The sequence below is a fragment of the Poromitra crassiceps genome, assembly GCF_964638095.1.
Source record: "Poromitra crassiceps genome assembly, chromosome: 8".
Classification (NCBI taxonomy): domain Eukaryota; kingdom Metazoa; phylum Chordata; class Actinopteri; order Beryciformes; family Melamphaidae; genus Poromitra; species Poromitra crassiceps.
In genome coordinates this window covers 38665911-38683410 of record NC_139629.1, presented here as the reverse complement: position 1 = coordinate 38683410, position 17500 = coordinate 38665911, and the positions used below count along the sequence as shown (strand labels likewise).

The 17500-nt window shown below is 44.2% G+C and overlaps 1 protein-coding gene across 1 annotated transcript in view; it reads right to left on the bottom strand.

The window, feature by feature from the left end:
* Positions 1–8706, bottom strand: part of vwa1 (von Willebrand factor A domain containing 1) — a 15497-nt gene extending 6791 nt beyond the window's left edge. Inside the window, exons 1-2 of the mRNA XM_083641774.1 lie at positions 8376–8706; positions 589–1146 (exon numbers count right to left, since the gene is read on the bottom strand). Of these exons, the coding sequence (XP_083497900.1) occupies positions 589–1146; positions 8376–8466 (649 nt within the window). The 5' untranslated portion in view covers positions 8467–8706. The remainder of the gene's footprint in view (positions 1–588; positions 1147–8375) is intronic.
* Positions 8707–17500: the final 8794 nt, after the last annotated feature.

The following is a 17500-nucleotide window of genomic DNA, read 5'->3' as shown; positions in this document are numbered from 1 at the left end:
GGCTGCAGATCTCTCTCTGGGTCTGATACACTACGTTACTGCAGGCTGCAGATCTCTCTCTGGGTCTGATACACTATGTTACTGCATGCTGCAGATCTCTCTCTGGGTCTGATACACTATGTTACTGCAGGCTGCAGATCTCTCTCTGGGTCTGATACACTACGTTACTGCATGCTGCAGATCTCTCTCTGGGTCTGATACACTATGTTACTGCAGGCTGCAGATCTCTCTCTGGGTCTGATACACTACGTTACTGCATGCTGCAGATCTCTCTCTGGGTATGATACACTACGTTACTGCATGCTGCAGATCTCTCTCTGGGTCTGATACACTACGTTACTGCATGCTGCAGATTTGTGAAAACACTGCTCCATAATTTCTGATAATGTCATGCGAATTCACCCCCCAAGGGTGCATTCTGAGACAGGGTAAACCCCACCACCACCCATACCAGTGCTCCTACTCACCACCACCCCTCATACCAGTGCTCCTACTCACCACCACCCATACCAGTGCTCCTACTCACCACCACCACCCATACTAGTGATCCTACTCACCACCACCACCCATACCAGTGCTGCTACTCACCAATGATGGCATCCCGTAGGTCATCGGTGATGATGCTCATATCATCGATGTCCACAAAGTACAGGTGTTCCTCCACCGGGGGGCTCACCACCTGCCGCAACACCTGGTAGTTGCTGTGCCCGGTTGACACCACCAGCACGGCCACGCCCTCCTCGCGCAGCTCGGCCATTGGTCCAATCACATCGCCCGGTTTCACCCCATCCGTCAACCACACCAGCACGCGCGGTAGCTCCGCCCTGGCCCCTCCCCCCACCCCTGGTCTCAGCACCCAATCCTTAGCCATTCTCAGAGCTTCTGCTGTGTTGGTGTCCCCTCTGAGAGGTTTGGTGTTCCTCAATGCCCCCTGGAGGCCACTTTGGGTATTGTGAGTGCCAAAGCCAAACTCCAGGCGTGGTTGGGTGCCCACCTGCAGAAGTCCCACCCTCACCTGGTCATCTCCCAATGAGAAGGGGAGGAGGAGCTCAGACAGGAAGGTGAGAATACGGGTGTGCTCATAGGTGGAGACGCTCCCGGAGGAATCCAATAAGAAGAGGACATCGCCCTCACAACAGTTCAGCACTGTGGGGCAGAAGAAAGAATTGGTAACAAAACATGTGGGCATCATCAATGAAATTATTATTATAGATCAGTGCTTCTCAAACTAAAATAAGGGAGTGAAAGAGTTGCAATTAGTGCCTCCTGAGCAGATTTATTTTAACATTTCATTTATTTTCATGATTTATTCTTATACTTTTTCATGTCCCCCTTTCTCTCAAGCCCCCCCTGTAGTACCTCCACGTAGCCCTAAGGGGATGCATACCCCATTTTCGGAAACATTGCTATAGATCAATAAGGATTTGATACAATACAAAATATGATATAATAAAAGTTATGTACAGAATTCTGTTTATTTCTGAGCCACACGTCTTTCTAGCAATGATGTTGGCTTGCTAGACTGTAAACAACAATTTAAAAACGTCATTACAAAGTGGAAATTATTTTTTTAGATGAGCAGCTTGTGAAAATGTGATGGTCAAGCCGTCTCATTTGTGATCACTAATATCGCAATTCATGTTTCTGCTCCACGATACTCTCAGTATGTCACATTTCTCTATCACAAATCCATATTGAATTTTGATATATTGTCCCCTCCTCAAGCATCATTAGTGGAATGATACAATGTGCTGCTGCGTGAGATACTTGCCCTGATAGCATGTGGCTGGTCATGTTTTCACTGTGTGTGTGTGTGTGTGTGTGTGTGTGTGTGTGTGTGTGTGTGTGTGTGTGTGTGTGTGTGTGGTTTATGTCTGTCTGTGGACAGATTTTGACAACGTGAAACTTTACAGATGTATTGAGTTGAGATCACAATGAAGGCAGAGTTTGAAGATGGGTGTGGTCCTTGGGAGGGGGGTTCATCTGTGTGGGCGTGGCTGCTGTGATTACCTCTAGTTATTTGGGTGAATAGTGACATTGTGCTCTTTTTGAATAGTAACATTGTGGCATTTTTGGTCCACCTACAAACAGCCAGCAGGAAGTGTCAAAGTGGTTCTTTATAAAAAGCCACCCACTCCACATCAAAGGATACGTACAGTTCCAGTAGTTACAACCTTAACAATTCACTTCATCTAACTTTATATCCACATTTCTCACTCTCTGATTACTTTTCCTTGGATTAACTTTTGCGACAGGTCCCCACACAGACAGACAGGTCCTCCTCTCATGCTGGACACAGACAGACAGGTCCAGACAGACAGACAGGTCCAGACAGACAGACAGGTCCAGACAGACAGACAGACAGACAGACAGACAGGTCCTCCTCTCATGCTGCACACAGACAGACAGACAGACAGGTCCTCCTCTCATGCTGCACACAGACAGACAGACAGACAGACAGACAGACAGGTCCTCCTCTCATGCTGCACACAGACAGACAGACAGGTCCTCCTCTCATGCTGCACACAGACAGACAGACAGGTACAGACAGGTCCAGACAGACAGACAGACAGACAGACAGACAGACAGACAGACAGGTCCTCCTCTCATGCTGCACACAGACAGACAGACAGACAGGTCCTCCTCTCATGCTGCACACAGACAGACAGGTCCAGACAGACAGACAGACAGGTCCTCCTCTCATGCTGCACACAGACAGACAGACAGACAGACAGACAGGTCCTCCTCTCATGCTGCACACAGACAGACAGACAGGTCCTCCTCTCATGCTGCACACAGACAGACAGACAGACAGACAGACAGACAGGTCCTCCTCTCATGCTGCACACAGACAGACAGACAGACAGACAGACAGACAGACAGACAGGTCCTCCTCTCATGCTGCACACAGACAGACAGACAGACAGGTCCTCCTCTCATGCTGCACACAGACAGACAGACAGACAGACAGACAGACAGACAGGTCCTCCTCTCATGCTGCACACAGACAGACAGACAGACAGGTCCTCCTCTCATGCTGCACACAGACAGACAGACAGACAGACAGACAGGTCCTCCTCTCATGCTGCACACAGACAGACAGACAGACAGACAGGTCCTCCTCTCATGCTGCACACAGACAGACAGACAGACAGGTCCTCCTCTCATGCTGCACACAGACAGACAGACAGACAGACAGGTCCTCCTCTCATGCTGCACACAGACAGACAGACAGACAGACAGACAGGTCCTCCTCTCATGCTGCACACAGACAGACAGACAGACAGACAGACAGGTCCTCCTCTCATGCTGCAGACAGACAGACAGGTCCTCCTCTCATGCTGCACACAGACAGACAGACAGACAGACAGACAGACAGACAGACAGACAGGTCCTCCTCTCATGCTGCACACAGACAGACAGACAGACAGACAGACAGACAGACAGACAGACAGACAGGTCCTCCTCTCATGCTGCACACAGTTGGAATCTCCCTCTCTTTCTTGATCTGCCTCCTTGGAACAACACAGTCACACAGTCATTAAAACCTTTATGGGGAATGTTTGCAGCATGAAAGCAGCAGAGGGATGAGAGGCGACATGTGAATGGGCGTGAGGGAGGAAGGAGAACGGGTGAGAATGAGTCATGACAGTACAGGGCTGATCATAGTGATCATAGTGATCATATAGATCCAAACAAACTTGAAGGAGAGGTGGCAGCATCGTGCAGGCAGTGCATAAAAGGCATATCATTCACACAATGAGCAAAACAGAGGATTTTGTTGCCAATTTTCCATCGTTTGTAACGGAAGCAAAGTTGCAAAATGAATGAATGTCAAGGGTGAAGGAGAGGGAGGAGGGAGGGGGGCAACAGTAGCTGGCGGGTATGAGTGGTAGGAAGGGAGGGAGGGAGGGGGGGCAGGATGGAATAAAGGGCGTGAAAGAGAGAGAGTAAGGGGGGGGGGGGGGCAGTGTATTGGCAGTTCCATCTGAGAGGCGAGGAGGAATGCTGCATGGCCATATACGCTCTGAACAGAGAGAGGGGGAAGAAGAGAGGAAGAAAGAAAGAAGCAACAGCAAGAGAGATACCATTTGATCAGAGAAAATCTCCAGTTGTGCAGAATGTTTATTAAAGGGACAGTTCACCTCAAAGTCAAAAGTAGCCAACACCTTTTTCCTCGTACCTATAGTGCTAGATCAGTGGTCTTCAACAGGTCTGCAGAGGTACTGCAGGGGATCTGCCATTTTTTGTCAAAGTAGTTGGTGAACATTTTAAAAATGTATTTTAGACCAAAATAATACTCATTATATAAACTCCAAGTATTAACAGGCAATAATAAGCTACTTTTGACCAAACATTATTTACAAAGCGAATCTGATGAAGCAGTAACACATATCCTACTTTTTTTTAATGTAATCTATTAATAGAAAGAAGTGTCAATCTTGATATCCTGGTGTGCACTCGATTATAAGGTCTGAATAGATCTGCAATGATTCAATCAGTCTGCCCAGATAAAGTGTGCTGAATCCACTCATGATTGATTGATTTTTCTATCAATCGGTCCATTTAGCTATTTCTAAAACACCATTTGAAGCCAGATTTAGAGGAATATCTCATTTAATTAACATTAGGATTAGACTGTTGTGATGTCATTATTCTGTTTTAACCATCAATATTTTGCTCCTGTTCTCATTAGGGTAAATACTGTATATTTACTTTGAGATTTTGGTCAATTATTTGTGCTTTTATGCTTAGTCACTCACTTCTACACTATAGCTTCTACACTGCTGCCACTTTTCTTGAAATATAGCTAAATCTAGCTTCACCCAAAAATGTTATTCACATAAAAAGACTATATCCACAATGCTAATTATTTTTAAAGAACTGCATTTTGACCTGGAGACATCAAATGGAATTCAGTGTTTTGCTAACTACAGTATAACCTGTGATAGTGGCGGTAAAAACAGCTCACTGCCATAACCGCTCTGGCTAACATTACAATGCTAACTTTAGTACAAGTAGCCAACTACAGTAAGTTGCTATGCAAAGTATGCCTCTAATAACTAACAGCATTTCATGTTCGCATGTTTGAAAATGGGATTGATGCTCTACTACCAATAACCGCCATGATCTATTTTGTTTTTTATTATTATCTCAGTTTCAACGGGCATGACGCTTCTGGAGATGATGACCTCATAACTGCCTCCAGTACACTGTGACCTTTAACTAATATTAGCGCAATTACAGGCACTGACTCTCCATGCTGTTGAGACTTGACAGTATATAGGCCCTTTTCACAGCAACCGTTTGGAGGTGGTAAAGAAGGAAGCAAAGCAGGTGTAACCAATAACATGAATGAGGGCTCTGAGACTGGAACGCCTAAATGGAATGGCATCATCATTGATGGTATTGATTACACGGTCACCTGCTTTACTTCCTGCTTATTACCCCCTCAAAACGGTTGCTGCGAAAAGGGTCTATTGGATTTATGATTTCCTTTGGCCGCTTCCCCTTCAATTATGTGAATGTTGAACACGTGAGATCAGGTGATGAAAGCTGAGAGGAGAAGTGAGGCGTGTACTGTAAACACACACACACACACACACACACACACACACACACACACACACACACAAAACAAACACATACACACACGCTGCCGCTGCCTCTCTCTCTCTCTCTCTCTCTCTCTCCACCTAAAGAATTTCTTCCATCTGTCTTGTTGTTTGGACTTTGCACAGCAGCTCCACTGGAGCGAGAAAGCTGCCCCACATCACATATGGCCTCCATGCTTCCTCTGCTGCCTGTGTGTAGGTATTTGTTTATCTTCCAACACATGTTTAGGTCTGGAGGTAGCTGGTACATGCTTATCCAGAGCAGTGCTTGCACAATGTGGGGTCCGGGGACCCCCGGGGGTCCTTGAGGGGGTCCCAGGGGGTCCCGAGTGAAAAAAGGGGATCACTATAATTCCATTCATAAGTAACACAATGGCAGAATGTATGACTGTTGTGGTCATGGATTTCATACACTTTCTGTAATAAAATCACAAGTCTCATCAGGTGGGGGACCCTAGCACAAAATCATATCGAATGGGGGTCCGTGATCTAATTTGTGTCAGTGTAGGGGTACTCGACCTGAAAACGTTTGAGGGTATAGGTCCGCTTTTAAAATGCAATCAGTTGTTCTTGTAAACACGGTTGATTGGTGTACTATCAGTACCGTGTACCAGTGATGTGATGGTGACAAAATTAAGTGTGTCTAACTAAGTCTGTAGGTTACGTACACCGGTTTTATGAGTCTGACACTAAAGGTCCATACACATCAAGAGCGATGCGAATATACAGCACAAAATTGCGATGCAAGTTTTAACCCACCTGTCAATCACAGCCACAGATAGTGTACACGTCGGAAGTGAATTTCTGAAAAATCGACCATCGTTCGAAAAAATAAACACCGCAATAACGCTCAGCGAAACTTCGCCGTTGGTATGCACGGTTGCATTGACTGATATACTGTAGGTTCGGAAAATATTATTGACGTGCGAATTAATCGCACGAAAAAAACGCTCCCGATGTGTAAGGACCTTAAGACTTACAGAATCAAACCCACACAAAGTATGTTTTTCATACTGTTCACACTAAAACATTTAAACTAAAGCTACATGTGCAATGTGAACACACACACACACACACACACACACACACACACACACACACACACACACACACACACACACGATGTGCTGCAGAGGACCACACATGCATTTCAACCCAATCACCAGAATAAAATGTCAGCATTAAATCAAATTTGAAACAAAACTTCTGCCTTTTACATTTTCTAAAACATGTCGCATTTTATGTTTCCGCAAACCTACAATCTCAATGTAAATTTGAAACAAAACGGCGGTTAATTTGAAAACCCTGTTGCCTTTCCAACGTTAAACACAAAAACAACTTTGGTTATGTTTAGGCGAGTAAAACGTCTTGGTGAAGGTTGTAGGTTTGGGGCGACTGTTTGGAAACGCTGTGACCGTGCCGGGGGATCGAACACGGCTCTCCGGTGTGAAAGTGTTTACATCCTCCATCCGCCCCGCCAGTATCCGCCCCGCCCTTTACTGGCCACCACACTATTTTTGACTCGGACATCATAGCATCAAAGTAAGTCTTTTTAAGAAGCACAATTACTGTGAACTAAGTTGGTTGCTTCTCATCAGCTTCCTATAAATGGCACAGTGACAGCAAAGCCCTCGCTAGCATGTCAACATCAAGTCATGAAGATCAGCTCGCTGACACACTCGGTGTGTCACCACCAACTTTAGCCTCTCACACACATCTGTTGCAGAGGCACTGTGATGACAACTGACCAAATCTGTATTTGTATCAAAAACAACTTCAGTGAGCATCGATTTCTACTTGTTTTAAAGACCCATGAGACATGTTTTATACAGTTAAAAATAGCAGGATATGGCACCTTTAAGTGATCGCATCGATTTACAATCCCCAAATGTTAGTCATCTATTCATACGTGTGCGATGAAACTCCAGTCTTAACTGTAAGCCAGGGCTTCCCATGCCTTTTCAAGGAGGACCTGTCCCTATATCATAGTTATAGATTCTTGTTCCATCAAGTTTTGTCCCAGTGACTCCCAATATGAGAGGATTTTTATGATATAATTATGATTTGGAACAGAATTTAAAGTGTAGGTAGGGGAGACAGAAACCTCTGATCAAAACAGTCATTATTCCGTTCTCTCATTGGACTAATATTCTAATGAATTAAATGATCGAATGTGTGAACCTGGGGACCATCTGGAGCTCACAGGACCTCTGGGTTGTCCCTGGCCCCCGCTTTGGGAAGCATTGCTGCAGGCTATGGAGTCATGCCATTTCACTTCAGTGAGAACACTGGTGCAGTATCAACCCTGCCCTGATTCACCCTGATCCCAGACAGACGCATCAATTCACTAAACTATAATACTACATCTAATATAATTTGCATCCAAAACCTCCACATTCACTTTACAGTGTATGTTGGCTGCATTTCTGTGGACAAAGTGAAGCAATGACTGATGACAGTTATTTATTATTATTATTATTATTATTATTATTATTATTATTATTATTATTATTATTATTATTATTATTATTGTTGTTATTTATTTGTGTTTTCAATGGGATAAATTATTGAATGAAGCTAATCAGCTCAGAGGGAACATTGGTCCTGAATGGTCTCCAGATGTGACTTTTTCAGTCTTGGTCTTCAAACACATTATATAAACACTATAATAATAAACAATAGAAGATCACATGACTCGCTCAGGCTAAGGTATGGAGAGTGACCATGGCTTGCCCTGACCACCTGTCCTGCGGGGCTTACCTCCTTCAGGTAAGGGGCTCTGTGTAGCAGACGGCCGCAGGAGCGAGCAGGAGCACAGCAGCGCCCAGGCCAGCAACATGCGACTTTCCATCACTGCAAACAACGTTCCACCGAGGCAAATAACACTACAACACAGGGTCTGACCCAAACAAACATAACACTAAAATATAGGGTCTGACCCAAACATAACCACAGCGCGGAGGAGCGCACTCCCACTCAGCAAATAAGAGCCCAGAGCATAATTCACAAGCTTCAGTCAGTGTATCCACACGGTCTGTTGGCTGTTTGTCCTCTCTGGAGCACGGAGGCGTGTGGTGTTGGTGTGCGTCTGTAGCTCTCTGCTCTGCTCTGCTCTGGACAGCCTGGGTGACTCCAGTCCGTGTGCGCAAAGTTGGGAGCGCGCTGTAGCGCTCAGGACAAAAGGTGTCAAGTTAACCAGAATAAAATATAAGACTTCCTGTCATGACTTTCAAAGTAAAACGCTTATTGACGTGCATTTTTCTCTTTCTCTGCCAGTTTGCCATATAGCCTATCTAAACTAAAACACTGAAAATGCCTAGGCTACTAGACAGGGCTGCGAGACAAATGGGCATCACTTTTTTTTATGATAACGGTCAATCAAAAAACAAGGCTAGGTCGGAACCTAGCATATGGCCAGCGCATAAAGCGTTCACGAGCACCGGCACTCAAATGGGCACACTAATGGACTGGACAAAGCCAGATATAGGGCCCGCTTGCGCTGGCCAAAAATCCAAATTTGGAAACCAAATGAAAATTCACATTGGACAGCATTCAGGATCAATATTCCCTGAGAGTTTGGTGACATATAATTGATCACATTCACCAAGATATAACAACAACAATAATTATTTATTTTCAAACATTTTTATTACGTTTCCAATTATGCGTACAAATATTACAAACATACCATCGACAGCTTTACAAAAAATAATCAAATTAAAAAGGAAAGACAGGAGTAACTGAACATATAACATGGGGCGATAAGATTTGGGTGAGGTTGGGTTGGGGGGTTAAGGGTTATCTTGTGCACGGACAGGAAATTATCTACCGAAATAATCCATGAATGGCTGCCAAACATGAGTAGGCCTATCTCAATTTCTCTAATTTCAGATCAGCCCTTATTCCTCCGTCCAACATGTGTGTGTTGGAACTTTAACTGCTTTCCAATTGGTAAGGACCAATCATCTGGCTACAAGGATAATATAATCATTATCATCATCATCATCATCATCATAATCATACTACTTTAATAAGGCAGCCCTGCTCTGCGGTTCCGACCGCTCCGCAGCGCACAATTGCTCGAGTGACATTGCTGATGACATCACAATTGCTTGAGTAACATCACTGATGATGACATCACAATTGCTTTGAGTGTCATCACTGCTGACATCACAATTGCTCCACATAGACAATGGGGAACTCACTTCCGGGGCTGGAAACGTCACGGAAAGTCATGTGACTGTTGAGCTCTATTCACCTTATTCACCACGCCCACTTTTTCTCTCTTCCGCGTTCAATGCAAACGTATTTGTTCTTCCGGTTCAGTGCTAGTTGCGAAGGCCACTAGTGGCTAATAATATTAGCTAATAATATTAGCCACTAGTTAGTTATGTTATATGGCAGTAAAATGCCACTGAATGACCAAATTGATATAACCGTTAACCATTTCGAGTAACACTGATTCCATATGGATCACCAGCGTTAGTTTGTTGTTTATAACGTGGCTATATTCATAACGTTTCTATCTCGGATGCGTTATTTCGAATCGCACATAGGTTACGCAACCTAACATAGGTGCGCAACCTAACGTCCACTCCACTAACGTCATCTTAAGAGCACAATATTCCTGGAATGCAAGTTTAACTAAACAGTTACATGTCCTCTGCATTCTACATAAAATTAAGATATTACGGGTTGTTTTATTTTGTATGTTACATACGTATTGGCCAAGATATGTTAGTTTATGGGGGAGTAATTTTGTCACTTTAGGAGCGGAGTGTGCGCAGCCATCTTGCCTGCGGAGTTTTTGGCAAGTCAAAACGGAAATACTATTACAAAATGACGTAATGCAGAAGCGTCCATGTGTGGGCAAAGAATAAGGTGAATAGCTGCAGGTTTAGCGGACCGACGCCCCCCTGACACAAAGACCACACAGCTTAGGACAATGTCTCCTGACTTGACAGTCTATTTTCAAATGTGGCACTTTTATTTTGAAAGCACACATCGCTTTAACTTCCTCCAGGCATTTCTGGCTGGCAGTCAGGCCTTAACTCAACTCTCTCTTGTGAACCTCACTCCTCCCTTTCTGTCCCGTCTCCCCAGTAACTCAGAATAGAAGGGCTGACTGAGTCCACCATGCAGGCGTCAACTCCTTGGACTTCAGCCAAACTGAGCTTATTAGTCTTCAAGTCAGGGAACCCACCTAAAGCTCACTTCACCCATATTGTTGCTTAACAGTACTCCTTTCATTCATAGTAGGCTATAGCCTCCATTGTAGGCCCTACAACAGCACAGTAGGTAGGATCAACTGCTTTATGTTTGATAATAATAGGGTCTTAGAGGGATAAAAGCCTAAATGAATGCCTTTCAAGATTCAATTCAAGATTCTCCCTCGCTTCTTAATCCTATTGGTAAGAGGTGGTGCTGGCTATTAGGGCTGTGAATCTTCACTGGCCTCACGATTCGATTCGATTACGATTCAGAGGGCCACGATTCGATTCGATTACAATTATCGATGCATCTCGATGCATCTTAAATCGATGTATCACTTTTTTTCCCCAATACATGATTTATTTTTTCTCACTTTCTTTTTTCTCACTGTGTGGCTACTTTTAAAATAAAAGTGCATTTGGATTTGCATTGTGTTATGATCCATAATTAAAATAAACAAATGCATGTAGTTCCATTATATTGTATTCGATTATTATTATTATTTTTTTATTTTTTTTTATTTTTTATAATCGATTTTTGACATTTGTGAATCGATGCAGAATCGTGCACGTCCGCATCGCGATGCATCTTGTAATCAATTATTTTTGACACCCCTACTGGCTATAGATGTTAACTGCCAGGCAGAAAGACGTTAGGAACCCGTACAGCACACACACAAACAGCCATACGGAGCACTGACTAGAGGAGCACCGAGCCGCTGCGTCTATGCGAAGGGTACATTGAGCATTAACCGTTAATCTGCTTAGTGAATGCTAATTAAGCATCAGCTAGCCGTTAATTCATGTACCCTTATTGTGAAGTGTCACGGTGATGGTTGTTTGCCTTATGGTGATCCTTGACTGGAAGTCATAGCTTTGCCCATTCAATTTACTTATATAGCCTGTAGCTACAATATGTTTCCACATAGGAATTCCTGGAAAAAGTTCAGATAGGCCTACACACATTTTTTAAAAGTTCATAGCTATTATCTTTGCACTCGACCAATTCTCTGGACACTGAAAGATAACCACGGTACGCATTTAAGGAACAGCAGGCCCACCAAGAAGGACCACAGATACTTGTAGAGCTCAAACCAATGGGACTGCATCAGTAGTAGGCGTAGAGTGAAAGGCCAACCATATGTCAGCCATTCTCTGAGGCTGAGGCCAACACCACTTCCAGCCTGAAGGCCAGATTTACATGTGGTAGGAGGGACTAATTAGATGGGAGAGGGAGTAGGAATTCCAAGAAGACGGATCAGTCGGTCTGGATTCCTTGGTGACTAACAGTCGGTCTGGATTCCTTGGTGACAAACAGTCGGTCTGGATTCCTTGGTGACAAACAGTCGGTCTGGATTCCTTGGTGACAAACAGTCGGTCTGGATTCCTTGGTGACAAACAGGAGGTCTGGATTCCTTGGTGACAAACAGGAGGTCTGGATTCCTCGGTGACAAACAGGAGGTCTGGATTCCTTGGTGACAAACAGTCGGTCTGGATTCCTTGGTGACAAACAGTCGGTCTGGATTCCTCAGTGACAAACAGTCGGTCTGGATTTTCCTCTGTGACGAACAGTCAGACCGACTGTTCCTCGGTGACGCATCGTGTCCAAACACTGCTATTGTTCCACTGAGACATCGACAATAAACACACCCTTCCCAAAACACACACCTAGTAAATAAACACTGCACTGTACTGCAGTCAGTGGATTGGGGAGCATTGTGAGGGTTCTCTCTGACCTATATAATGATCAATAAATGAAACGGAGATTGTTGCCAAAAAGGCCTTACTAGACAAACATACTATGAGCACTGATTGATTGTGCCTGGCAAGTCTTTATTCCAGGAAGCCAATCAATATTTTCTGCTGTAAAAACTACTTTTGCTCTTGCTTTGAAGTTAAAATCTGTGTGTGGTTGATGGAAACCTTCATTTGCTGGTACTAAAAGCTCATTCGACATGTCTGGGAAGTCATCAATTGCCTGCTACTTCATGATCCATTAAGGACCTCATGCATCATGCTGGACGTGCAACATTAATTTTTGGTTTGACGTGTGCGCCCTCCCTCCGCTGACTGAACATGCTTTGACATGCAGAAAGCTGTGCTCACCCACACTGTGCTGCTGTGGGACTCCACTTCCTGCTTTATTACACTCCAGTCAGCTGTAAATCAGTTACGTACACATTGTATTATATACCCCCACCTGGGACAACTTGGTGTGTGTGTGTGTGTGTGTGTGTGTGTGTGTGTGTGTGTGTGTGTGTGTGTGTGTGTGCGTGCGTGCGTGCGTGTGTGTGTGTGTGTGTGTGTGTGTGTGTGTGTGTGTGTGTGTGCGTGTGTTGCAAAAAAGGACCTCCTTCTGGAGCAGAAAAAAGAAAATGATGAGGAAAAACAAAGATAAAGGGATGAGCATTACAAGTTCAAGTGGGTGTCAGGGCGAGAATCAGAATCCGATTTATTGGCCAAGTATGCAGACATACAAGGGATGTGACTCCGGTATACGTTGCTCTCAATGTACTTACACAGGAAAAAGAAAAGTATGCATACAAGCTAAAACAACAAACAAGGACAGCGATCAAAGGTACATAAACAAGTTAACTGCTATTTACATTATATACAATAAGTGTGATGTAGAGTGGCTGTTATAAATATGTATATAGGAAGGCATAAAATACAAAAATAATTGTATACAGTCTAAGTCATAGCTGACCAATTTGGGGCCCGTAGGCCAAACTTGGCCCGCACTGTTTGTTTTGGCCCTCCATGTCTTTGAAATTAAAACAAATCATGGTGAAATATGAGTGTTTTTCAGAGGCTGTGGCAGGCTAATTTCTAAAGCTAGCTTGATGATACTTTTACCATGTGAAACTAGAAGACCTATTTTAGATTTAGAATGTAAATTGTCTATAATAATAAATTTCACATAACGTTTATTTTTGGCACACGCCCATCGATCCAGATTAATTTTGGCCCTTTTAATTGGGGCACCTCTGGTCTAAGTATAATGTTTTCATAGGTTTGCGAATGATCAAGCATTGATAATGGTCAATATTGGCAGCGGTGGGGGGCCCAAATCAAATTCTGCTTCGGGCCCGATAAAGGCTTGGGCTAGCTAGCCCTGTTTGGTGTTTGCCCCGTGCCAACATGCTCCAGTTTAAAATGTCTTTCCACCTTATCGCTCCCTGGCTTCCATGGAGCTCAATTAGAATGTGGCATCTGAAAGGAGTCTTAATCCACATGCATTCCACACGGTCTATGATGGCATGTGAGAATGAAGTAGAAACAGATCTGTGTTTAGGTTGCATCATGTGACCACATATTAAGTGCGCTGGGTGTTAACCACTGGCAGTCTCTATGAAGGATTTCATCACAATGTCAATGTGAAGGCAAGCTGCAGTACGGGTGCTGACACACACACATACACACACACACACACACACACACACACACACACACACACACACACACAGCTCAGTGACACATCATCTCTCATTGGAAATGTCATGCGATTGCAGACGTCAATAAATACAAACAGAAATGGGTTTATTCACAGTGCACACACACACCCAAACAAACGCACACTGATGCAACCCAATCGGCAGAATAAAATGTCGGCTTTGTACCTACGTTTCTGCAATTCACGGATATGTACAATCTCAAGCTACATTTGAAACAAAACAGTTGTTCATTTGAAAACCTTGCTGCCTTTCAAATGTTAAAGGGAAATAAAACAACTTTAACAACGTTGGTTATGTTTAGGCAGGTAAAACATGGTTATGATTATGGCTTGGTAATGCGTATAGTGGATGCGTATAGTGGATGCGTATAGTGGATGCGTACAGTGGAGGAGTATAGCGGAGGAGTATAGCGAAGGAATATAGCGGAGGAGTATAGCAGAGGAGTATCGTGGATGAGTATAGTGGAGGAGTATCGTGGATGAGTATACTGGAGTGGATGCGTACAGTGGAGGAGTACAGTGGAGGAGTACAGTGGAGGAGTATAGTGTAGGAGTATCGTGGAGGAGTATCGTGGAGGAGTATTGTGGAGGAGTATAGTATAGTGGAGGAGTATTGTGGAGGAGTATAGTGTAGGAGTATCGTGGAGGAGTATCATGGAGGAGTATTGTGGATGAGTATAGTGGAGGAGTATTAGTGGATGAGTATCGTGGAGTGGATGCGTACAGTGGAGGAGTATAGTGTAGGAGTATAGTGGAGGAGTATTGGAGGAACGCGAGGAGAGGCAGAAACAGAAACAGGGCGTTGAAGGGGTGGAAGAGTTTACGACATGTTGTTCATCACAACACAGGGTGTGATAACATGGAAACAGAACAACAGGAAACTCATTTGGGAGCTTTTTGGATCAAATCTGAAAGCAGGATCAAAGGCTACAATAGGTAGTTTCTTGTAAACGTTTGCCCCACAGCAGCAGCCAGGCTGTAATTACCCATTCAACCTTGGCTGCAGAGGATCTGGCACCATATTGGAACACAGTATGGTAAAGTGAAGTTTGTGTGTGTGTGTGTGTGTGTGTGTGTGTGTGTGTGTGTGTGTGTGTGTGTGTGTGTGTGTGTGTGTGTGTGTGTGTGTGTGTGTGTGTGTGTGTGTGTGTGTGTGTGTGTGTGTGTGTGTGTGTGTGTGTGTGTGTGTGTGTGTGTGTGTGTGTGTGTGTGTGTGTGTGTGCACGCGTGCGTGCGTGTGTGTGTGTGTGTGTGTGTGAACACAGTATGGTTAAGTGAATTCCACAGTTCTATATTTGCCCGTGTTTTTCATCCCTTCTGCCAGTCTGGTATCTGAGGTTTGGGGAACGTGGAAGAAACGGGGGAAAGCGTGAGCTCTCTCTGTATCTCACTGATACATTCAAGGCACGCTGGATAAGAATGAATACAGAGAAACTATTAGACATGTGTGGCGGTATCACAGCAGAGATATTGTGAAGACATTCACCTTTCCTTCTCCTTCTTCTAATGGCTTTCCGGCAGACTGGAGGCCTTGCGGCACATTGCTGCTGCCTCTCACAGTTGGATGGTCTCACTCTAGACCTGGTTCTTCTTCTTCTTTCAAGTTTCCGGTGTTTCTCACACCTCCTGTATCTTGGCCTCGTCTCATGTTCCTCTGCTCCTCATCCCTCCTGAGTACGTGCCTTCACCTTCATGAAGGGCTCCTCCTCGGTTAATAGAGAGTTCAGCCCAGGGGTGGAAGTCATCGTCTGGTTCCCTCATTCACCTTATTGCCACGGACCCTTTAAGAGACGAGAGTCACGGGGTCCCACGGGAGTTAACAGTGCACGGGTTTCCAGGTTGTGTTGGTGGTTAGCCGTTTACAGGGATATCATGCTTAGCCGAACCTAACAGAGATTATATAACATATAAGGTGTATTGCTGGAGTTTGGAATAAACATGGTGGATCCAGAGATCTGTCTCCTCGTTCCATGCACTCCACACATGCACCGATAAGATGCTAATATCGGATATCGGTCTGATACTGACTGTTTACTGCTTTATTAAGTTAGGAGAGCAATGTTTTATTCAAGTCTGATGTTGTCTTAAAGTTGAGGTAATGGGCCAAATTTTGGGTGAATTGTCCACTTTTTTGTCACTGAATTCACCATTAACTATTCACCTGTTGTGCAATCCTTCACCATGAAAACATAAGGGTAGACATCACCTTTCTGTGTTTGTTTCAGGAGATATGATGCAAAAAACATCATTTTGTTATGGTGGAACATAAAATGGTCGCAATGGCAACCACAAGGCATTTCTGTGATGCCTCCACATCTGAAAATGTCCAGAACTCCAAGCAAGTGTACCAAGTTTCATGCTTCTATGAAAAAGTGAATGATATGTTCACATATCACATGGAATATTGCACATAAAAGAATGATCGCAGTCTGTTCCGCATAGTGAAGCATAATGCTTATTGCTATCAGATCAGTACTCGGTATGGGCCGATACCCAAAGCCCAGGTATCAGTATCAGTATCAGGACCGAAAAAGTCAGAACAGTTTATTTCTACAAAATACTAAGAAGTATTTTGGTCTGTTTGAGGCAAACAGGCGGCGAGTGCCAAGAAGGCTCTTTGGATTCTGACAGCAGACATAAATAAAAGCTGTTAAAGTAAACTAAAAATACAGAGCGGGGCCAGCGGGGGGCGGTGTCAGAGGGATTTCCCATCACACAGTGCCCACTACCTTCCTGACCAACCCCGCTCCTCCATTCCTGCGTCAGCCGTGTTTTCCTGATCTCCCTGATCTCTGATCTAGCATCCTGTGTATACTCCAACGCGTCCTCAGCTCCATTTCCACTCTGGAAATCCACCTAAGCACTGGTTTCCCTTGTGAGGACAGCCTGCTATATTCATGATGCATCTTGTCTTACAAGCTTTGTTACAAGGCCTATAAAGCCATTGCCCAAACTTTTACAGTTTCCTGTGCGCTCACAATGTGTTAGCAAGCTGGTCCAAAGACGTTGAGGAACTCCAACTCGAGAGTCGAGACTCATGAAAAGTACAGTAACATTATTATTTTCTGGATTTTTTTTTTAATTCCTCTGCACAAAATGGTTGACAAAGTGCATGATATTCCACCATGTTTTGGGAGCCCATGACCTTATTTGCAACCAGGGAACACACTCTATAGGGAACACACTATATAGGGAACACACTGTACAGGGAACACACTCTA